The sequence below is a fragment of the Lacerta agilis genome, chromosome 17, assembly GCF_009819535.1.
Source record: "Lacerta agilis isolate rLacAgi1 chromosome 17, rLacAgi1.pri, whole genome shotgun sequence".
Lineage (NCBI taxonomy): Eukaryota > Metazoa > Chordata > Lepidosauria > Squamata > Lacertidae > Lacerta > Lacerta agilis.
In genome coordinates this window covers 39,412,839-39,437,100 of record NC_046328.1, presented here as the reverse complement: position 1 = coordinate 39,437,100, position 24,262 = coordinate 39,412,839, and the positions used below count along the sequence as shown (strand labels likewise).

Here is a 24,262-nt window from a genome sequence, read left to right as displayed (position 1 = left end):
TTTTTTCCAAAAAGTATGTGCATGTTACATTGCAATCCTGTGTTTGTCTACTGAGAAGTAAATCCCGTTGACCGAAAATTGTCCAAAGGTGCTGCCCTGCCCCCACCCTCCAAAAACGCTTTCATTTGCAATTTTTCTGGATACCTTTAAGTTGGGCAGGGATTCTAGGCCATACCAAGACCTGTTTCTTTTCCACGTGAGACACCTGTGCCTTTTCCAGCAGGCCAACATTTCCCTATCTCTGGCTCAACTGCCCGAAAGAACTGCAGTCCTCTAAGCCAAGCAGCTAGACCTCTTGGAGGCCCTCTTCCCCCCCCCCTCCAATGGAGCACAAGATGGCTTCCGCCGCAGGAGGACTGACTTCTCGCTGCGGATGGTGGCTCTGTGTAGGGACGTCGCCCGTACAGTAGCCTCCCCTGACGCAAGCGAGGGGCGCTCTCCAGCGGAGCGGATCCCTTTACAGCCCTGGCTGAGGACATTGTCCCTGAAACCTGGCATCCCTCCCCATGGAAGAGGTGACGTCGGGCGGCTGGAAGAAAGCGAGGAGGAAGAGGAGGAGGAGGAGGAGGAGACCGGTGGTGAGAGGGGCTGTGGGGAGACCATTCTCAGAGCTGGACGCATCATACCCAGTGCACAGCCTTATCCGACCACCCCCTGTGTAATTCAAGAACACCAGAGAGAGGGAGAGAGAGAGAGAGAGAGAGAGAGAGAGAGAGAGAGCGCCTTCCCTTCTGGGCCTCGTACAGTATCTCCCCCCCCCCCCGCACCCAACACTCTCTAATTTCCCTGCCATCCGCACAAGTCCATCTTGATTTACCTCCGACTCATCTTCTCTTATTTTTAGACCTCCTCCAAGCCTCCAGGCCTCCGCCTTCCCACCCGGCCTCACATACCTCCCCTCCGCCCCCCCTTCCTTAATATGGCAATAAGGAAAGGCCGTCAAATATCAGCCTCGGAGAGAGGAAGACCTGGCCAAGGTGAGGCCCTGATAATAAACCTGAGGGCCAACAGAGGCAGGTGGTTCGGTCGGGCAGGTGAGGGTTCGGAGGCTCCCCGGACCGGGATGCAGGTGGCTGTTGGGCAGGGCGGGGGCCCCTCCATCTCCCATATACATATATAGGCAGGGAGCAGAGGGGTGGGGTGTCTCTTTCAAGCAGTGCCAAATGCCTGGGGATAAGACAGCCCTCCATCCCCGGGGCACCTCCCCTCCCGGCTGCTTTTATGGGCTGCCCGTTGGTCCCTGCCTTTGCTTTTGACGCCCCTCGCCCCTCGGAGAGGTTGTCGCCACCCTGACGGAGCAAGGGCCCCCCTCGGCCAACTCTCCGGGCTGCCTGCCTGTGTCAGCAAAGAAGCCAGACGTCCTTGCCCCCCGGAGCCCCCTGCCCTGACAGCCGCCTTAAAGGCAAAGGCGGCAGAGGGGAAGGAAGGGAGGAAGAGGAGGAGGAGAAGAGGGCCACCTCTCCTTCCGCAGCCGTCTTCCAGGGGTCGGGTTGACTTTCTGCATTGCCAGGGGAAGGGCGAAGGACCGGAGAGCCCAGAGGGACGTCTCCGCTATTCAATCTCCTTCTCTCCTCCTTCAGTTTGGGGCTTCCTCTCCCGGGAAGGTCAGGCAGGATGAAGTGGCTCGGGGTAGCCCTTGTGGCCTTGCTGCTGGCCGCTTTTGGCCCACTGGGCCGGGGCGAAGACGGGCTGGATTTCCCCGAGTACGATGGCATCGACCGGGTCATCGATGTCAACGCCAAGAACTACAAGAACGTCTTGAAGAAGTATGAGATCCTGGCTCTGCTGTACCACGAGCCCATCGGGGACGACAAGGCATCCCAGAAGCAGTTTGAGCTGGAGGAGCTGATCTTGGAGGTAACGACCAGGGATGTGCTGGAGGGAGGCAGCCGGCAGGGGGACACAGGTCCCCCCCCCCTGGAAACTCTTGTCCCGAAACAGCCATTTAGCAAGGAAGGGCAGCTATCCACCGAGGCAGCAGGCAACTCAGGTTGTGGAAAGGGGTGAGGTCAAGGAATTTCAGGAGCTTGGACAACTGTGATTCAATCTTTGTGATTCTACGGCTTGGGCGGTGCAAGTGCTGGGTGGGTGGCAAAGGGGCAGATGTCCCAGGGGTATTATATTGGGGGGGGGTCTGTGCTGTAGATCATGGGGGAGACTTCCCAAAAGCAACAGCATTCAGCTGGTTTGCTGAGTCCTCTGATTCTGCAGGAATTTTTGCACCACCTGCCATGTTCTGTGGGAATTTCTACCACGACAAAACCCAGCCTTCTCCTCTTCCCCCCCCCCCACCGCCTGCTCCCTCCCCAAACCCCAAGGATGGGTGCAGTGCAGCCCCTCCTCCTCCGATCTTTGCCCTGAATCCGTCTCAGGGGAGGAGCGTGGATGTGTGGAAGGAGTTGTGGAAGATCAGAGGAATGGGCAAAGAGGGACTTCCCTCGTGCTCTCCATAAACGGGGGCGCTCAGCTAAACCTTTGGGTCGGTTGTTGCTGGGGCTGTAATGCTGGGGTCCGTGGAACTCCGCTGCCTGATCCACATTGCAAGGTTGTTGTTGCGGGGATTCCATGAGGAAGAGGGAGAACCACAAGAAGATGGGGTGGAAATGGAACAAATATATAATCATAAATCTGGGTCAGTGCAACAAGGGGGTTCTCCTCATTGTGTGTCTGCCTTGTGAATGGAAGGCAGGGGCAGAAAACCTCCTTATTATTATTATTATTATTATTATTATTATTATTATTTCATAAGATTTATATGCAACCAGCCCAAGCTTCACGTGTGATACACAAGCATGTTCTTGACGTGCTCCCCACCACGTGCGCTGCCACAATCGCACCTCCGTGCAAATCTGGGGCGCAGAGCCAGGCGAAAGAGATGGCCTCCCCCCAGGCCCAGATCTGCAAAAGCCCACTCAGGGCTGTGTTCCCCTGTCCCAGACAGAGCACCGTGCGCTTCTCTCCCAAGAGAGGAGAGCAACAGCCAGGGCTAAAATTGCCATCTCCTTAATTGGCGCCTTCAAATGGCTGCAAGAAGAACCTCCTCCTCCTCCTCCTCCTCCTCCTCCTCTCCAGAAAGGCAGCCTTGGAATAGTTTCCTTAGGAATCTTGCCTGGGGGGCAGGAAAGCAGGGAGGGGGCCGAGGCCAAGGGCTGCCCAGGGAAGGGGGTGCCCAGGCAGCCAGCGCAGGTCAGTGGAACTTTCTAAAAATGGCCCCAAGGAAGGAGGAGGGGGAACGAGACACATTTCAGAGATGGTCTCCGCTTGGGAAGCGTCATTTTGGCATTCCTCAGACCGCAGCAACTTAGCCGGGGGGGGGGGGGGTTGAAGGTGTTGGGTGGCCTGAGGAGGGAGGGAGGGGTGGGGTGAGAAAAGGAGGTCAGTCAGAAGTGGGGACACTTAGGAACAGGAGACTGTGGGCAATCTGGCCTGGATCGGAAGGGACTGGCTTCGCTTTGCAATAATGGGCCATTTAGAGACAGAGGCGAAATTCGATTAGGTGCGCATTTAATTGAGTTTCTCAACTGAATTCTCAGTTGCCAGTTCACATCCTGAAAAGAAACCGTCATATTGGAATTCGCACTGCTCTGAATTTTGCAACGGGGTTTTTCCAGCGAAGCAATGGTTCCGAAAATTGCATTGAGTGGGGTAAAAACCAGAGGAAGGAACGCAGTGAGCTAGTGTGGTGTAGGGGTTAAAGGGCTAGGTGAAGACCTGGGAGAGCAGGGTTCAAATCCCCTCTCAGCCAGGAAGCTCCCTGGGTGAGCTTAGGACAATCACAGTCTCCCAGCCGAACCTACCTCGCAGGGTTGTTGTGAGGATAAAATGGAGCAGGGAGAGCTAGGTACAGCATCCTGAGCTCCTTGGAGGAAAGGGAGGATAATGATAATGATCATTATAACAACAGTAATAATAATAATGTGCAGCAGAAATTCGCACTAAAATCGGGGTGAATTTTCAGAAATTCCTTTTATTTTATTTTTTAAATGACATACTGAGGAGGAAATGTGAGGAACAGAAATTAAAACGAGAGAAAAATGAAAAAGTTATAGAAACCAAAACTGACACCATCACCTAGTGCTGTTTCGTACTCCCCAAGTGAAAAGGGCGGCCACTTAAGACATCAACCCCCCCTCAAAAAAAAGGAATAAAAACTACACAGATTTGCAACCAATGTGCATATGCTAATGTAGCTATAATTTAAGAGCCTGGCTGCTGGATCAGGCCAAAGGGCTCCATCCAGTCCAGCCTCCTCTTCTCATGGTGGTCAACCAGATGCCTCAAAGAAGCCGGGCTGCCTCTGACCATGGGGAGCAGACCAGGGGCTCACCGATGGCCCTCTCCTCCTCCTCCATGAATCCCTCCATTGCTCTTCTAAAGCCATCCAAGTTGGTGGCCGTCCCTGCTTCCTGTGGCAGGGAGTTCCACAATCTAACTCTGTGCTGCCTGAAGGAGGACTTCCTTTAAAACTTTAATAGGGAGACAGCGCACTTCACCCCAGGGATGACCAGGCTGCTGTCCAACTGCTGATCTGGGTTGAGGAGCAACATCAAGGGGGAAAACACACACACACGGCCGTCCCCCTGCTTAAGGTCCATTTATCTTTAAACGGGACTTGGTCACACAGCTCTTCAAAGACAGGGCTGTCCTCCGTAAAGCAGGACACAGGGCCCCCTTCTCTAGGCTGCTTGGGGGGGGGGAAGGGAAGGGTCTAAATTCATAGAATCGTAGAGTCGGAAGGGACCCAAAGAGTCTTCTATTCCAGCCCCCAGCAGCGCACTAAATAATAATCTTGGCCACAGGGTGTTCAGCTAGACGTGGATTGTACTGGCTGGGGTTTTTCTTCCCCCAGAGAGTCAAAGGTGCTTCAATGTATAAGCCCAACACTTCTGTCTCAGTCTAATCCGGGGGTCAGCAACTTTTTTCAGCCGTGGGCCGGTCCACCGTCCCTCAGATCATGTGGTGGGCCCATGGGAGCTGCATGCTGTGGGCAGGCGGTCTCACCCCCCTCTAGGCGCACAGATACCACGGCAGGTCCAGGCGCTGAGCTGGGCTCCTCAGGTCTTTCGAAAAGGACACCCTCTCCTCCCCTGCCCACCTTGAAGCCTTCTCCCTACAGAGAGACATTCCAAGACGTCATTGCTTCCATCCCTAAATATTCTCCGCTCCCTGGCACTAGAAGGGCGGTGTTAATTCCGGCTGGGTTCTTGGAGTCACCTTTAATAGGTTTCCCAGAACGAGGCCTGCAAGGTGGAGACACATCGCCTCTGCCTGGGCTCTGGACAGGGCGGATGTATTCAAGAGATGGAGATCACAGAGTTGGAAGGTACCCTGAGGGTCATCTAGCCCAACCCCCTGCAAGGCAGGAATGGCAGCTAAAGATGGCAATGCAAGCCCTGCTTAAACACCTCCAACGAAGGACAGTCCGCCCCCTTCTGAGAGAGGCCCTTCCACTGTCGAGATGCTCCTACCCGCAAAAAGTTCCTCCTAACGCTGAGCCCTTTCCTGTAGTTTGAATCTGTTGGTTCGGGTTCCACGATTTGTTCCTGCTATTCTTTGATTTCTTGCAGCGCTGCTGCAGGGTGAAGTTGAATGAATATTTTCCTAATAGACGTCTCAGGGAGCCAATGTTGGCCAAAGACATTTTCTGCCTGAAGCCCAGTGCTAGATGGAGGGATTCAATTGTCTGACCTGGCACAAAGTAGCTTCCTATGCCCATCAAGCTTAGTGATGCCAACATCGGCTGGCAGCAGCTTTGCAGGGTTTCAGAAACAGGGGACATCCTACTGAATCAAGCCCAAGGGAGGCCTTCTAGCCCCTCCTCCTGTCCTCATCACAGTGGCCAAATACCCCAGAGAACCTTGGAATCGAGATAGACTGCATCTGAAACTGGAAGCTCCATCAGAACCTAAGAAGAACCCGACTGCTGGATCAGGCCAGTGACCTGATCCTGTGCTCACAGTGGCCACCCAGGTTCCTGCAGGAAACCCCCAAGCAGAAAACCCCAGTCTCAAACCCCAATCCTATAAGAATCTTTACATGGTTGCCCTTTTGGATTCCAAGCTGCCAAGCATTTGCAACATGTTCTCTGTTTGGGCGGAGGCATCTGGGATCCAACACTTACTGCCTTCAATATTTGTCAACCTCTCAGAGCTGATATTCAGCAGGATTCGATATCCAGCATTTTGTGTTTGACGATAGATGCCTTCCCACGGAATTCAGCGCTTGAAAACGCTTGGAACCCTGACAGATCTTTATTTTATTTTAATTCTTTTGCTAGTTGATTGCTAGTTAGTGGCTATATGACAGTGGACACTGCCTGAAAGGAAATTCCTGCTCTCCTTTTTAAAACAGGTGTTGAAGCCCAACAACCAAATTCTGAATGGAGGGCAACTTTTTGAATTTTAGGGGGAAATTCAAACTTTTTTTAAAAAAGCATCTTAGCTCAATTTTTGGGATTTCTTGCACACACACACACACACACACACACACACACACCACAATTGGCTTTCAGTGCTAGATCACAGCCCTATGATGTGACAATGCCCAAGCACACCATGCCTCTGACCATGTGCAGAGTGTGTTTTGTGCATCCCTGAGTAACGAGCCCCTCCAGCCAAAACACACAACTGGGGCAGCCCGTGAGGCTTCCGAGTCAAGAGGTATGCGGCTGCTGGACCTGAGAACATTCCTGTTGAGAGCTTAAGGTCCCTGAGGATGGTGGACTTGGCAAGGCCGACCCATTTGCCAGAAGGGTGTCCTGCCTAATTTCACAGCAAAGGCCCCAACCTCTCCGCATTCCAGAAATTACAAATGACTCTCGGACTTGACTCAAAGGCCTGGAAACGATGCCTTGTGAGGAACGGCTTAGGGAGCTGGGCATGTTTAGCCTGGAGAAGAGAAGGTTAAGGGGTGGTATGATAGCCATGTTCAAATACTGTATTATAAAAGGATGTCATATAGAGGAGGGAGAAAGGTTGTTTTCTGCTGCTCCAGAGAAGTGGACACGGAGCAATGGATTCAAACTACAAGAAAGAAGATTCCACTTAAACATTAGGAAGAACTTCCTGACAGTAAGAGCTGTGGGACAGTGGAATTTGCTGCCAAGGAGTGTGGTGGAGTCTCCTTCTTTGGAGGTCTTTAAGCGGAGGCTTGACAGCCATCTGTCAGGAATGCTTTGATGGTGTTTCCCGCTTGGCAGGGGGTTGGACTGGATGGCCCTTGGGGTCTCTTCCAACTCAAGGATTCTATGATTCTATGACTTTGAGAAGCTGGTGTCACTGCATCAAGTTCATTGATTTTGTTGAATTCGCTAAAAAGCTTTCATTGCATTTTGAATAAATGTGGAGTTAATTGTCTTGAATTCTGTTCTGTTTACCTTCCTTAGTAGCTTGTGCAAACTGCTCCTTTTAAAGGGTAGGGTTGGGGGATTTTTGGGATGGGTTCATGGGACCAAGAGGACAGATTTGGAGCCTCTGAAAAGTAGCAGTATTGCAAGGACGGCAAAAGTCCAAAAGGGCGGCAAGTTTTCCTGCAAAAAGCCTTTCCCTCCACCGTCCGGGAGCTTGTTCATTCCCATCTTCTCTCTCTCTCCTCTCTCTGTCTCTCTCGCTTCGTCTGCCTGCCCTCCTGTTGACTCTTTCTCCTAGTTAGCAGCCCAAGTCCTGGAGGAGAAAGGCGTGGGGTTTGGCCTGGTGGACGCAGAGAAGGATGCCGCGGTGGCCAAGAAACTAGGTAAGTGTCTGGCAGGGAGCAGAAGGGGGGGCTGGCAATACCTCCTGGGGCAGGGGGGCGGGCGGGCTGCAAGGCGCTGCTGAAGTATCTGAGTATTGAGGCAGCTTCCTATTTAAATCAGCCTTTTCTTCAAAACCATGAGGACTGGAAACTTGGCTTTGATTTTAAAGGCTCAGCACGTGGGCGATTTCTGCTTTGCATGCAGAAGGTGCCATGTTCCGTCCCCAGGGGCATCTCCACATGGTGCTGGGGAAGAGTGCCTGCCTGGAAACCCCAGGAGGTGCTGCCAGGCAGTGTAAGCAGTACTGAGCTAGAGGAGCCAAGAGTCTGGCTGGCAGGAGAAGGCAGGTTCCTGCGAGATGTCAGTGGCATGCCAACCACCAGGGGGCGCTAGAAGCTCAGAGATCCCTGCAGGACACCTTGAGCCATTCATATAAACAGGATTCTAGCTCCACCCACTGAGATGCATGGAATTAGAGACAGGAGTCCCTGAGCCAGAGGCATAGCTGTCAGCCTCAAGCAGCCTTTGCCAAGCTGGCGTCCTGCAGATGTTTTGGACTACAACTTCCATCAGCCTTTGCAGCGCCTGATTTATGGCGCGGTTCCCCAGCACCGGGCACCAAGCCGTGGGAAAACAAAACTGAGATGATCCAAAATTGAGAAGATCTGTTTTGGGGCGGCAAATCTAGACCTCTCTCAAGGGCACCATACAGTATTACCAAAGATTACCCCAAGCCCTGCCTGGGCTGATGGGAATTGTAGTTCAGAAGTTTTGGAGGGTGCCAGGTGGGCAAAGAGTGGCCTAGAGTATGTGTCCCCGTGGTATATGCAAGGGTGAAATAAGCCCCCTTGCCCTCCAGCTCCTCTCTCTCTCTTTCCTCTGCCCCCTATACCTTACAGCGGGGGGGTTGGGCTAGATGACCATTGGGGGTCCCTTCTCAAGTGATTCTATGCCTGTCTCCCCTGTGCAGGCCTGGCGGAAGAAGACAGTGTGTATGTGTTCAAGGATGATGAAATCATCGAGTACGACGGGGAGTTTTCTGCCGACACTTTGGTGGAGTTCATCCTCGATGTGAGTCCTCTTGCCCTGTCCATATTGGCTGAAATGTCCCCCTACCCCTCAACACCTGGGGGGAGGGCTAGGGAGTCAGGGTCAGGGGCGGAAAGGCATGTTTGTGTGTGGACAGAACCCTAGAATTCTTTGCGTGGCTGGACCATAACTCCGTGGCTCTGCACACTTTGGCCTCCAAGCCCCTGGCCCCTGGAGGGTTGGCCGTGAAGGAATGCGGCCCTTGAGCCCCAAAAAGGCTCCCCACCATGATCGCTGAGCAAGTCCACCCTCCCTGCAGAAACTAGCCAAGTTCTGAAATTGACTTGGGGGGGGCAGCGGGTTGTTGGGGAACAGCCTTCCTAAGGAGCCCTGCCTCGCTTGCTCCATTGCTAAAGCCACAGCACTTGGGTCATTGGATAAAAAATGCTCTGGTCTGTTGGACAGTGGAACAAGCAGCCTTGGAAGGTGGTGGGTTTTCTTTCAATACAGGGGGTTGGACTAGATGGCCCTGGGTGTCCCTTCCAACTCTGTGATTCTATGAAAGTTGATGGGCTCTCCTTCATTGGAGGTTTCTAAATAGAGGTTGGACGGCCACTTCTCGGGGCTTCTTTGGCTGTGATTCCTGCACCGCAGGGGTTGGACTAGATGGCGCTTGGGGTCCCTTCCAACCATGACCCTGTGATTTTGGTGCTGTGATGCCAACGGCCTGATCCTTCCCTTTCTCTCCAGGTGATGGAAGACCCAGTGGAGTTCATTGAAGGGGAACACGAGCTGCAGGCATTTGAGAACGTTGAAGACGAGCCCAAACTGATCGGCTACTTCAAGAACGAAGACTCGGAACGTAGGTGCCTCTTTGGGGCAATGGGAAGGGGGGGTTGGTCCTCCCAAGAGGCTCTGCTGAAATCCATCCCCCCCCCACACACACACACAAACACACATGTACAAGCACTGGACAACTCTACCAGTTGGACCGTGCAGGCAGCCCATCTCAGTCCTGGTGGCAGGAGGAGGAGGAGGAGAAGGAGAGGGCTATTGATGGCTCTGCTCCGCAGATGGAGGCAGATATGCTTCTGAATCTCAACTGCTATGAGCCAGAGGAGGGGAAGAGAGTTCTTGTGCTCGAATCCTGCCTTTGGGTTTCCCATAATGGCCATCTGCTTGGCCAATGTGAGGCCAGGGTGTGGGGCTATATGGGACCCCCCTTTGGCCTGATCCAGCAGCCGGGCTCTGCTTATGTTCCTATGGGGCCTCCAGGTCCATAGGCAGCAGTCTATCTCGATACCTAAGTTCTCAGGGGCATTTGGCCATTTTCAACAGGTAGACTGTAACTGGTCCTGGAGGCACCACGCAGCTGTATCTGCCCCGTAGCCATGCACAGATCAAGCTTCTCAAAGCACAACCAGATCTCTTGCCAGCCACACAGAAAGTCAGCTGCCCAAGACATTATTATATTTATCTATTAAACCAATTAGTGATTTCTCCCCGCTACCCTCAAAAAAGTAACTCAAGACAGCTTACAACCACGAGACGAAGCTGGCTGCTGGGTCAGAGCCCAATGGGTGGGGCATCTCGTCCCACAGGACAGTCAGTGGCTAGCAGGTGACCCTAATGCAAGCAGCACCTGAAGAGTGGGAAGGGACCCGAGGGTCATCTAGTCCAACCCCCTGCTGCAATGCAGGAATCTCTGCTAAAGCATCCCCAACAGGTGGCCATCCGACCTCTGCTTCATACCCTCCAACATTTCTCTGATGAAAATAGGGATGTCCCATTCCATAATGATAATTTTACTATTTATAGCCCACACATCTTTCTGGGTTGCCCCAGCCACTCTGGGAGGATTCCAACGTATATAAAAACATAATTAAGCATTTAAAAAACTTCCCTATACAGAATTGCGTTCAGACGGCTTGGGGGGGGGGTCGGATAACTCCATACCCTCCAGTGAAAATAGGGACATCCTACCATACCCTCCAACATTTCTCCAGTGAAAATAGGGACAGTGGGACATTCCAGGATCAAATCAGAAACCGGGATGGTTTCTCTAAATCAGGGGCGTCACTGGAACATAGAGACACTGGGAGGGTGTGCTGCTTTAAAGGCCTCCAGTGAATGAGATTCTGCCACCTTCCGAGGGAGTCTGCTCCACTGCTCAAAGGTAGACTGCCCCTGCTCCTGGAGGGAGTACTCCACCATTACAGATCTATCCTTCTGTTGGTTCTGCCCCTGTGGGTTTTCTCTGGGAGAGACACAGCCCCGGACGAGACACGCAGTGCTGTGCATCCACCGTCTTCCTGTGTGGGTGCTTTTTTAAGAAACAGAACGCAGCCCGGAGTTTAAGTTTGCAGATTTGCTCTGATGCCTCGTGTGCTCCCAGACAGCTCCTGTCAGCTCCCCCCCCCCCCGTCTTTCGCCAGTCCCTGCTTCGGGGCGGAAGCCCCAACCAGCTGACACCCGCATTAAACCAGCTTAACATGTCATCCCTGTGACCCATCACAGCTCAGCAGCAGAGGGAGAAGCAGCCGCTCTCTGGCCTGGGCGGCAGGCCTGGTGTGGGTGCACAGATCCTCTCTCAGGAAACCTCGGGGAGGGGCTGCCCTTGAGGGCCTGGTCTGGGGGGCAGAGCTCTGCGGCTGGGTGGCTGATGGGGACAGGCTATCACAGCAGGACTTGAGAACTGGGAGGGACCCCAAGGGCCATCTAGTCCAGCCCCCGGCCTTCCTGCCTGCTGCTCAGCCGGGCTCAAGGTGCTTGCATTAATTCAAAGTTTGGGTCCAGGATGCTTCAAGGACTGCCTGGTCCAGGGGTTCCCAAGCCTTTGGGGGAAATGTCCTATAAACTCACCCCCCAATCCCCTCCCACTACCCTAGAAGAAGCATTATTCAGAATAGCCGTTTGCCTGTCCCACTAAGGCAGTGGTTTTAACCAGTGTGCCGTGGTACCCTGGGGGTGTCTTGAATGGTGGTCAGGGGTGCCGAAGGCAGCATTGACCTCTGTCCCTCTTTCCTTCCCTCTCTCCTCTGACGCCCTCTTGCATCTCTGCCTCCTAAAGACCCACACGGCTGATTGTTGCAGCAGCTCTGGCTACAAGCTCCCCAGGCGAATAGGGCCTCTGGGGCTGGCCAGGGGGTGCTTCCGAGGCCCCCATGGAGCAGTGTGAGGAGGCACCTCTATTTGGGGAGGGGGGCCATAGCGGCTGCCCAGAGGACTCCCAAGGAGAGGGGAGAGAAGGTGGAGGGAACCCTCCACAAGGGAAGAGGTATCTGAAGAAGTGTGCATGCACACGAAAGCTCATACCAAGAACAAACTCAGTTGGTCTCTAAGGTGCCACTGGAAAGAATTTTCTATTTTGTTTCGACTATGGCAGACCAACACGGCTACCCACCTGTAAAGGGAAGAGGGTGAGGGGCTGCCAGCTCTGCAGGCAAGGGGTGACCTAACTGGGCGCCTGAGCCCCACAGGGGTGCTACACAAAGAAGGTAGTTGCTTAAGGGAGCCATGGACCCAAAAACCTCTGCACTAAGATAATAACACAGTAAAATTCAGCAATCCATTGCACATTTATTCAAAACCCAATTCAAATGATTTAATTTGCAAAATGGATGGACTGGGTCCTGCGAGGCCAGCTTTCCAAAGTCTGAGAGTCATTTAAACCTCCCATCCAAATGGCTCTTAGCTCCCCCCACAGGTTCTTAGAGGTATTTGGCTCCTATGATAACAGGATGCTGGACTAAAGGGGTGATTGCAGGGGGGTGGACTGGAGGACCCCTTGCGGTCCCTTCCATCTCTAGGATGCTACGATGACCAGATCTTCTTATGTTCTGATCGTAGATATTGATAATAATATCAGCCAAAGCCCCTCCCTCACCCACACACCCCAGCAGCTCCTTTCAGCCTTTGCCACCCCAGAAACAAGGCGCTGACCCCGTTATTCCCCCCTTTCCAGATTTCAAGGCCTACGAAGATGCGGCTGAGGAGTTCCACCCCTACATCGATTTCTATGCCACCTTTGACAGCAAGGTACGTAGCTGGCCACAAACGCCACCTGGCTTTTGCAGGCAGCAGGGGCAGCAAAGGATGGGGCAGGAAACTTGTGTTATAAGGAAGCTTGCAAGCTGCGGTGGGGGGAGGCGTTGCGGCATGAGAAGTTGGGGGGCGGGCGGATTACAAGTTTCAAAACAAGAGCAGCCAACCCACTTGAGAAACCGATTCCTGCACTGCAGCGGGTTGGGCTAGATGACCGCTGGGGTTCCCTCCCGACTCTGCAATTCTAGGATTCCACCCCTTCTGATGCTCCTCTCTCTCCCCATCGCAGGTTGCAAAGAAGTTGTCCCTGAAACTGAACGAGATCGACTACTATGAGCCTTTCATGGAGGAACCGGTCACCATCCCAGACAAACCCAACAGCGAGGAGGAAATTGTTCAGTTTTTGGAGGAGCACAAGAGGTGAAGAGAAATTGAGGAGGGGGGAATTGGAGGAGGAGGAGGAGACCCCCCCCCCCAATCCGCCTTCCTGGCTCTAGACAGAGGCACACACACACACACACACACACACACACACACACTCTCCTCACTGAAACGGGCAACTCTTGCTCTTTCTCCCGGCTGACTGCTGTGGATGGGGAGGAGAGTCATCCGTTGCCATGGCAGCAGCAACACCAAAGTCCTTCTCCTGCTGCCATGGCAACGGCACATTTATTGGCTGAGATTCCAAACCCCCAAACGGAGAAGTCTTTTCAAACAGGGGCTGGGCTGCGGGGGGTTGGGGGGAGAGATGCGTTTTGCTGGGCGGGGGGCGAAAGATGGCATTGCTGCCCATCAGAAGCACCCCCCCCCAGCCGGGCCTCTTGCAGTCAACACTGGCTGGCAGCAGCAGCAGCAGTGAGGCGGGGAGGGGGGCCAGTCCCAGTCTTACTTGGAGATGCTGCTGTCTGGAATTGAACGGACCTGTGTGGATAGAGTCCTTCCCTATTATATGTAGAGGAGACGACTGGGCTGGCTGCTCAACGGCAGCAGCATCGGTGAGGCGGCGTCCTCGGGGTCCCCTAAGGACAGCCAGCTGGTTTCTGGAGCGCAGGAAACATGTTGCACGCACCTGCAGCTCTGGCGCCCAGCGGAGGGTCCCCTCCACCCGAGAGGAATGGCCCGGGGGCTAACGGGGAATAAGGCCGAATGGCGATCAGTCGCCCTGGGGATGTTTCAGAAGCCCGTGCCAAAGACCCAGGAGAAAGATCCTGGCTCAAATCACCCCCTCTCTTCCCCCTAACTGCCATCCCCAACACCGCCCAACCCAACCTCCCCTCTGCTGCAGATGTTTCCGCTGACCCTAATCCCCTGGGATTAACCGGGAGGTTTCCTAACCCCAATCCCTCTCCTTCCTTCCCTCTCTCTCTATCTCTCTCTCGCCAGGGGACCTCAACCCTGGCACAAACAGGGAACATTTTGTGGCATAAATCCCCTTCTCTGTCTCTCGCTTTGGGGGTGCTTCCCCCCTCCTCATCTTGGGGGTGCTGTTGATGTGCTTCGTGCCCCTGTTTCTCAGGCACTTACACACACACACACCACCAATGGCATCTCCATCCAGCTGCTTCTAACACTGGGCAGACGAGGGGCTGTGCGGTTGCTATGGCAGCCTGGCCTTTGCGATTCGCTCACGGGACCGGATTAGGCCTGTTTTGCACAGCGATGCTTCTCTGCCTCTCGCTTGCTCTCATCCCTGGCATTATCCCTGAACCTCGCTCTGACCCCAAACTGACTCTCCTTCCGCCCCCCCTCTCCCCCTTGGCTACCTGCGTCAAAAGGATTTGCTCAGACTTCTAAGGCTGCACACACACCCAAATGCATTTTCAAAGCACATGGAAGAGGCTGGCTGCTGGATCAGGCCAAAGGGGGCCCATCTAGTCCAGCCTCCTGTTCTCACGGTGGCCAACCAGATGACCCAAAAAGGAAGCCCCCAAGCAGCACCTGAACACAAGAGCAACTCTCCCCTCCTGCGGTTTCCAACAACTTGTACTCAGAAGCATCGCTGCCTCTGAAGGTGGAGGCAGGGCAGAGCCACCCTGGCTAGGAGCCACAAACAGTCTCCTCCTCCATAAATTCGTCTCGTCCTCTTTTAAAGCCATCCAGATTGGTGGCCGTTGCTGCCTCCTGTGGCAGGGAGTTCCACAGTTTAACTATGTGCAGCGTGAAGAAGGACTTCCTTTTATCAGTTCTGAATCTTCCGACACTCGGCCTGATTTGATGCCCCCCCCCCCAGCACTGGTGTTATGGGGGAGAGAGAGAAACTCCCCTCCATCCACTTTCTCCAGGCCACATATAGAATCATAGAATTGTAGGGAGGGACCCTGACGGTCATCTAGTCCATGGGTAGGCAAACTAAGGCCTGGGAGCCAGATGCGGCCCGCGGACAGTCCAGGAATCAGTGTGTTTTTACATGAGTAGAATGTGCCCTTTTATTTAAAATGCATCTCTGGGTTATTTGTGGGGCATAGGAATTCGCTCATTTATTTATTTCAAAATATAGTCTGGCCCCCCACAAGGTCTGAGGGACCGTGGACCGGCCCCCTGCTGAAAAAGTTTGCTGGCCCCTGATTCTAGTCCTCCCCCCTGCAATGCAATAATTTTACCAGGGCTGGCCCACCCATGAGGCAAGTTGAGGCAAGCGCCTCAGGCAGCAGAATCCACGGGGGCAGCAGGTGCAGCCTCCGAGGGATGCAATGCCCGCTGCTGCTGCTTCCGCCTCCTTAGCACCCCTCCCCAATCCACCTCTACTGCAAGCTCTCAGCAAAGGGGAGGCACTGGGGGTCTCCTTCCACCCTTGCAACTGATGTAGATCTTTATCCCCCATCTATCCCTGTTGTAGATCTTCACTCATCAGTGTGGTGTAGTGGTTAAGAGCAGTAGACTTGTAATCTGGTGAACCAGGTTTGCGTCCCCGCTCCTCCACATGCAACTGCTGGGTGACCTTGGGCTAGTCACCCTTCTCTGAAGTCTCTCAGCCCCACTCACCTCACAGAATGTTTGTTGTGGGGGAGGAAGGGAAAAGGAGAATGTGAGACGCTTTGAGACTCCTTTGGGTAGTGAAAAGCGGGATATCAAATCCAAACTCTTCTTCTACTTCTTCCCTGCAGGGGAGCCATTTTGGGATTTGCCTCAAGTGCCAAAATGTCTTGAGCTGGCCCTGAATTTTATACACTTCTATCATGTTTCCTCTTCCTTGCCTTTTCTCCAAACTAAAAATCCCCCTCACAACAAACTCAGTTGGTCTCTAAGGTGCTACTAGAAAGAATTTTCGATTTTGTTTTGACTATGGCAGACCAACACGGCTACCCACCTGTAACTAAAAATCCCCCGACGCTGCCAACTTTCTTCCCAGCCCCATCTGGAGACGCCATGGGGCACCGAACCTGGGACCTTCTGCATGCAAAACAGGTGCACTGTCACAGAGCTACAGCTCTTTGCTTTAAAAGAAAGCAAGATTCTGGTCCTCATTGTTCTGAATTTAGAAATGGTGGCCTAGAAATGCGAATTGAACCTGGGAGCTTCCGAATGCCCAGCAGCCGGTTCTCTAACCGCTGAGCTGTGGCCTCTTCTCTCCCCACCAATGGCTCATTTTTGGTCTTCTCCAAACTCGCATGCGTAGCCTAACCAAGCAGCTTTCCGGTCCAGCAAAGGTATTCGCCAACCACTCACAGCCCCAAGATTTTTGCTGCCATCTGCAGATTGGGTTAATTGAAAGACGAGGATCTGACGGTTCCATCCGAAGGATTAACAGGATTTTGCAAGGCAGCGTGGAGGGGATCTTACAGAATCTCAACAGAAGCTCCACTAGTACCAGGAGCCTTAATGAAGTTTGCGTGTGTTTTCTCCTCTTCCTCAAACTCTCTCTTCTGCCCCTCTTGTCTTACAGGCCCACACTGAGGAAGCTGCAGCCGGAAAGCATGTATGAGACTTGGGTACGTCTAGGCGAAGCCGGGGGGGCGGGGGGGAGAGGAAAGCCTCTGGAATTCTCTGCATCCAAACCTTCCCTGGATTTTGGAGTTTCGAATTTCCTGGAGTGCTTTTGCAGATGTGTTGCTGATGCTCCTCACCCCCCCACACACACCCCCATTAGCTGGAAGCAGAAATAATGTGAGGATTTCACACAGCATTCATATCCTGCAGCGATGCCCTTCCCTGTGGCCAAGATCTTTCTAATAATGTCTACTCACAAGTATAAACAGCAGAACTGTTTTTCTCTTAAGGAGTGGGGTGGAATTGAGCAGGACATCTGAGTGATTAAGGATGCCACCAGCTACCTAACTCCCCACTAGGTGAGGAAACGGACACGGGGCAATTCAGAGAAAATATTTTCAAGGGGAAATTGACCACTAATCCCCCAGCCAGTACAAATGCCGAACTTTATTTGCTTTTACAATTTTATAATGATTTTAATGATTTCATTGTACGCCCCCATGCTATTTGTTTAATGAGCTGGAAATTTAGAAATACCAAGACGTCTCTTTCTTTTCGGGACGTTTGTTCTCTCTGTGCGTGCCTTTCTTCCACCGCTACACCACCAAGGTACATTGATAAAACACGGTGATCTCGAGGCCATTGTAAGTGAGATGCCCGCAGCCTCGTTCATTCAGAAAAAGGTATGCCCTGCCACCCCACCCAGCTATTCACAAAGACACACCAAACGGCCTCACCATAAATAATTCACCCGAGGGCAAACAGCACAACAGCAGCGACTTTTGTGCAAACTGATACTGTTGTGTTGGCCAGCTGAAAATGACCAACTTCCTTTTGTTTTGAACCCATGGACATCCGTTCCAGCTCTCCCTTCGCCCTATGGACGTAGGTGACAAAATCTTCCCAAAGGTCGCCATCACGGTGCAGACATGTCCCTCGAAAAATCTCCCTGTTGGTGTAAGAAAGTGCCCTTCACCAAGGAGTTCTCCCGCGAAGGAGAGCTGTACTTGAGAGTCACTGTGAAGAGCACCGAGTGGCTAGTGCCCGGGATGTCACCGATTACTATGCATGCTCCTGCACAACTTGCGTTCCTTGCAACAGGACTTGCGTAGGGGAGTTGCCATGGGGCCTTGGGGTCAGTGTCTTTACTACTGGTAAGACAGAGGCCATGAGCAGGGATGCTGGAGAATTCTGACATAAACAAAAAGGGGAGCTGAAATTGCGAGTGTTTGATGGGAATTTGTCTGGCAAATATGGGAGCAGAGCTTCGAGTCCTAGTCGGGATTTGAACTCTGGTCTCCCAGGTCCTCAGTTGTCAACTTTCCGTTTTTTGCAAGAAATTCCCTTATTCCAGCGCCGTTTCCCAATGCTAAGAAAGATTGACAGCTCTGCTCTAACCTCCACACCACATTGCCTCTTGATACAAGGCAGAACAGAAAGCTATGCTTTTTTACACCCCCTGCTAGTAAGTAACATCTCTCTCTCTCTCCCTCTCTCTCTTTGTCCCTCCAGGAGGATGATATGGATGGCATCCATATTGTTGCCTTTGCAGAGGAAGACGACCCTGGTGAGTTGTCCCTGCAGAGAACTGAGAGCAGAGCTTTGTGGCCGCGGGGGCCGGAGGGAGGGGGCTTGCCTGCGTGGCACCGTATCCATTCTCTTCCCCAATGGTCATTTCCCCATGTTTCCATATCTACAGTAACTAAAAAAGCCAGGTGTGATGAAAGGAACGTGGTAACATTACACCAGAAGGGGGGGGGGATTCAAAACATATCATAAAAACGCATCCAAACTAATAATTGAAAGAAACTGAGGAAGAACTGATATGGCAGCAAGAGAGTCCATGCTCCATTGTGCTGTCTGGAACAGAATTAAAATAGTATAGAAGCTGATTGTCGGTCTTACCGTCGACAGACATGCTCAGCAGAGAATGTTTGCCCACATTCCGGAGCTGCAACACAGATAATATACATTTATATTTGCTAGTAGCCAATCCAGTTTTCCCTGGCTTGCACTACAGTCCCTCAAAACAGGATAATTAAAAAGGTTAGCCTTTGGGTTTCTTTACCAGAGCCCCTGAGCCAGCAATGGGTCTTGCCTTCTGCATCTCCAGAAACACAAAACTTTAGCTTGCTGTGAGTACAAAGGTAGCACTCGTCCCACACCCTAAATTTAAAGCACTCTTATGACTTTAACAGTCGTAAAGGTAAAGGTAAAGGGACCCCTGAGCATTAGGTCCAGTCGCAGATGATTCTGGGGTTGCGGCGCTTATCTCGCTTTACTGGCCGAGGGAGCTGGTGTTTGTCCGCAAACAGCTTCCGGGTCATGTTGCCAGCATGACTAACCTTCCTGCCGAAGTGATACCTATTTATCTACTTGCACTTTGATGTGCTTTCGAACTGCTAGGTGGGCAGGAGCTGGGACCGAGCAACAGGAGCTCACCCCATCATGGGGATTCGAACCGCCGACCTTCTGATCGGCAAGCCCTAGGCTCTGTGGTTTAACCCACAGCGCCACCCGCGTCCCATGGCTTCCCCCCAAAAGCCCTGTCATGTGGTTAAAGAATACTCTAAGCCCATGGCATCGATGTGGAAACCGCAGCAGCCTTCCTAGAGAGGAAATGATTTTGATGGAGAAGTTTGACAAAACCTATCAAGTGATTCTCCTGTCCGTAACTGGGGCAGATTCTGCCACGAGGCTCTTTTGGTTCCTGCCGTCTCTCTTTGCTGTTATCATCCTGGAGCCCCATGGATGCCTCGTGGGGAGGGAGGAGCTATCCCAGCGGTTGCCTGAAACTGGGTTGAAATGGTGACTCTGTTTAGGAAGGGCAGGAGATGGGTGGGGTGGGCCTTGATTTGTGGGGGGGGAGGCCTTTGCACAGGAAAGCTGGCAGACAGGACACTGGCTGCCCTCTGAGCTCCCTCTCTCCTCAACACTTTCTGGCCACAGATGGTTATGAGTTCCTGGAAATCCTGAAGGACGTTGCCCGAGACAACACAGACAACCCAGATCTCAGTATCATCTGGATCGACCCCGAGGACTTTCCACTGGTGAACAGGCAATTGTGCTCTTTAGCGGGGGGGGGGGGGGGGGCTGTCATGGGCGCCATGGCTTATTCTAGCTGCTATGGCCACCACCAAGGCCCCCTTAAGTTGGATTAAACCCATTTCTTGGAAGAAAGCCGCTATCAGTGGCCGGTGTCCCCACCACCACTTTGTAACCCAACCCTCCACAAAATCGGACGCTGCGCATGCCTGCAAGTCTTTGTGGCCCCTCATTCCCCTTTTTCTCTCTCAGCTGGTCCCCTACTGGGAGAAGACTTTCGACATTGACCTGTCCCGGCCTCAGATTGGCGTCGTCAACGTAACGGACGTAAGTGACCACTGGAGAGGCGGGCACCTCTGCCACTGTTGCAAAGCTCAAACCGGGCGCATGCCTCTTGAGAACGCCTTTGTAGAATTAGTAGGGAAGTGTTTCTGAATTCCAAGGTGGGAAATCCATCGGTTGTATGGCAAACAAGCTATGGACACCCCCTGTTTCTGGAAGCCCCCATCAAAGAAAAAATCCACAATATGCAATGAAGCAACATTTTAAGGTTCTTGCCTTCAAGGCTGTGACTTCCAGGGCTCCCCCTCACCCCTTTTTTCAGATAGCTCTGTTATAGACAGCGACAGAGGGTGAGAAGTTATGGGGGAAATGTTATCTGACAAAGAGCCCCTGAGGGCCCCCCCCCCAGTCACTTGCTGCGTGTTCCCTTGACACCAGGGATGAACAGGGCTGGGTTTAGGTTGGATGAGGCCCTGAGCTACTGAAGGTAACGGGGCCCTTAATATGTCCAGCTGTCCTTGGTCAACAACAAACTGTCGCTGTTTTTTGTGTTGAATATATGCTACATGGTCATTTATGGACCGTATAGGTATCTAAAGCCATTTGCACATGCAGAATGTAGGCACCCTATATATAGAAATCAGCAAACCAGTGATATTTGAGGGAGCAGGCAGGGCCCATTACTCACATCATAGGAGCCTACACAACACAAAACACTGTTCCTGTATGTAGGTTTTATTTGTTTTTTTATCTTATATTTTGGAAGTGTACATCCAGTTATTTTTAATTTTTAATTTAATTTTTTTGGGGGGTGGGCCAAGAGAGTGGGGCCCTAATCTATAGTTTGTTTATCTTATACATAAATCCGGTACTGGGGATGAATCAAACGCAAAGTGTTTCGCGATTCCTGCATTGCAGGGTGTTGAACTAGACTTGGGGTGCCTTGCGACTCTACACTTCTGCGATGCTATGACAAATATGAACTTTTTCACAGTCTTGGGAAAACTCAGGGGGGGGGTAATCAAAACATCATACACATTCCCCACCCCCACCCCAAAAAAATCCTTCACTACATACACCCTATATCCATTCTTATATTCAGAACAGATAAATGTAAAGTATTTAACCTGCACAGAACATCACAAATCGGTAGGGTGATCTCCAGCTGAATTTTGTATTCTCTCCCCCCCCCCCCAGGCTGACAGCATATGGCTGGAGATGGACGACGAGGATGACTTGCCATCCACAGAGGAGTTGGAAGACTGGATTGAGGATGTGCTGGAAGGAGAGATCAACACAGAAGATGACGACGACGATGATGATGATGACGACGACGACGATGATGATGACGACGATGACTAGAGGCTCCCGCTGTTCTTCGTGGAAGGCGGGCCCTGCCTGTTGAGGTCCACCTGCATCACACCTGTCCCCAGAGTGTCACTCAGGGGGCCGCAGTGCCAGGCGCCTCTGGCCGAGGCGAAATTCAACGCTTTGCCACCAGACCCTAACAAGAACGTGTATTTTTATATTGATCCTATTTAAGTCAAGGGCCCCCACCCTGTGCTGAACCCCACGTGTTCCCACCCACCCCCGGGGACCCCGCTCTGCCCTCTGCCAGCGCAGGGGGAGAACGGGGTGGTTGTTGGTTCTGGCCAAGAGGCACCCCCTGGCCCCTCTCTCCCCTTTCCGCATTAGGCTCGCCAGGTGTCCTTCAGGCTCCGGTCCTGAGGATGCTGTTCCTGGATGGACCATCAGTTTTCCCTGGGGTGCTAAGCCCAGCTCAGGTTTTCCAGGGTGGATCCCAGCAACGAGCAAGGCTCTTTGCCTGTTCCTAACCCTCAGCATTCTGGTTTACCAGGGCACTTGACGGACCCCCAAATCAGCACAGGCAGAGATGTGTGTGACCCAACCCTAAGTGTTGTTGGCCCAGTGAATTTCCCATCATGCCTCTCTCTCTCTCTCTCTCTCTCTCTCTCTCTCTCTCTCTCTGCTTCCCCTGTGACATCCAATCTGACTGGCAGGGGCTGTCCAGGCAAGACATCCGTCCTGGAGATGCCACGGGGGGGGGGGGGTGAAACCTGGGACCTTCTGAATGCAGAGCAGATGCATTATTTACCACCTCTTCCCAAATTCCCTGCGTTTCCACAAATGCCTTCCTCTTCCTCACACCATGACACAAAGGAATAGTTCCCGACTTCTCTCTTGGACTTTGTCAAATCTATCACTCACTTGGCTCTAAGTTTCCGTCAGGAAACATCTCCCCAAATCATTTCATCAGTTAAACTGAAGTGGGAGGGCAGAAATCAGTCAATAACATTTATGGGGGGGAGGATTAGAAACAAATGTAATTCCTAGGCTTTGGGGGTGAAAATATTAGGGCTAAAACTGTCTTGTTAATATTTAGGGAACGGGGAGACAATCAGGGAGGGGTGGGGAACAACCTGTTCAGCACTCGGTGGGGGTGACACAATGTACAATTTGTATATTTTTCAACAACTTTGTACAGATCAACCAAAGCGATTAAAAAAAAATCAAATAACAACGCTGGTGAAATATTATTTTCTGCCCACCACCGCTACCCTTCTCCCCCACACCCTGAAAATTGTCATAACAATGGCCTAGTTACAGTTACCGGTAGGTAGCCGTGTTGGTCTGCCGTAGTCAAAACAAAATAAAAAAATAAAAAACATTTCTTCCAGTAGCACCTTAGAGACCAACTTAAGTTTGTTCTTGGTATGAGCTTTCATGTGCATGCATTCGTCAGTGTATGAGAAGAAATGTGCATGCACAAGAAAGCTCATACCAATAACATAAGAATGATGTCCTACCCTAGCCACCCATCAGTTACGATGGAGAGAAGGGGCTCAAAGTCCTGAAGGCAAAAAGGACCAAGGAAAGGAATTAATCCTAGATAACTCTTCTTGATAAGAACATGAGAAGAGTCTGCTGGATCAGGCCAAAGGGGGCCCACCTAGTCCAGCCTCCTGTTCTCACAGTGGCCAGCCAGATGCCCCAAACAGAAACCAGCAAGCAGGATTCGAACACAAGAGCCCTCTCCCTTCCTGTGGTTTGCAGCAACTGGTATTCAGAAGCATTGCTGCCTCCGACTGTGGTCATCCTGGCTGGTAGCTGTCTATAGCTGGCTCCTCTTTTTGAGCCGGCCAAGTTGGTGGCCATCTCTGTCTCCTGTGGCAGGGAGTTCCATAGTTTAACTCTGCGCTGCGTGAAGAAGGGCTTTCTTTTATCCGTCCCGAATCTCTTAACATTCACCTTCACTAGATGTCCACGAGTTCTCGTGGCAGGAGAGAGAGGGAGGAAAACTTGTATCCTCGTTCTTCCCCCATGCCGGGTGTAGTCGGATCAAAAGGCTACACCGGGTTCTGTTTCCATGCCTATTTCATTGTGATTTTACGGGGTGCCTGGGTGTTGGGGAAGAAAAACCTTCCCTTGGAGCCTACATGGCCAGCGGGAGATTGTTTTGGGATTTGGGGCAGGGGGCAGAGAAAGAGGTTTTTGAGGATGGAGGGAGGGAACCTGGTCCACCCCAATACCCGTTCTTTCTGTCCTTTGTTTTTCTGCGGTTGCCACGGTCACCGTCAGCTCTGCCATGGAAACGGCATGCTGCCGGGGGGGGGTCTGCTTAGAGAGAGGCCGCCAGCAGTGAGCCGGACTGGGCCAGTGGGGTGAGGCAGGAGGGGGCAAATCTGGGCACTGATGTGTGCTGTGGGGGGAGGGGAGGCTGCCCATGCACCCACTAGGCTCCTGGAGCACAAAGCGGCTAGACTGGTGACAGAGCGGCCGCTGGGACAGTATGACACTGGTCCTGAAAGACCTACATTGGCTCCCAGTACGTTTCAGAGCACCATTCAAAGTGTTGGTGCTGACGGTTAAAGCCCTAAATGGCCTTGGTCCAGCATACCTGAAGGAGTGTCTTCACCTCCATTGTCCAGCCCGGACACCGAGGTCCAGCTCCGAGGGCCTTCTGGCGGTTCTCTCACTGTGAGAAGAAGGAACCAGGCAGAGGGCCTTCTCGGTAGTGGCGCCCTCCCTGTGGAAAGCCCTCCTGTCAGATGTCAAGGAGAAAAAGAACTCTCTGACTTTTAGAAGACATCTGAAGGCAACCCTGTATTGGAAAGTTTTTAATGTTTGATGTTTTATTGTGTTTCTAAGTGTGCTGGAAGCCGCCCAGAGTGGCTGGGGCAA

The 24,262-nt window shown here is 52.4% G+C and overlaps 1 protein-coding gene across 1 annotated transcript; it reads left to right on the top strand.

Annotated features, from left to right (window-relative positions):
* The first annotated feature begins 1,154 nt into the window (after positions 1–1,154).
* On the top strand, positions 1,155–22,601 carry CASQ1 (calsequestrin 1). Its single transcript, XM_033174924.1, has 11 exons — positions 1,155–1,857; positions 7,647–7,731; positions 8,703–8,803; positions 9,512–9,623; positions 12,726–12,799; positions 13,095–13,225; positions 16,689–16,734; positions 18,245–18,299; positions 19,682–19,782; positions 20,030–20,104; positions 21,257–22,601. The coding sequence occupies exons 1-11, from the start codon at positions 1,615–1,617 to the stop codon at positions 21,419–21,421; spliced, it is 1,188 nt and encodes a 395-aa protein (XP_033030815.1). The 5' UTR covers positions 1,155–1,614; the 3' UTR covers positions 21,422–22,601.
* Positions 22,602–24,262: the final 1,661 nt, after the last annotated feature.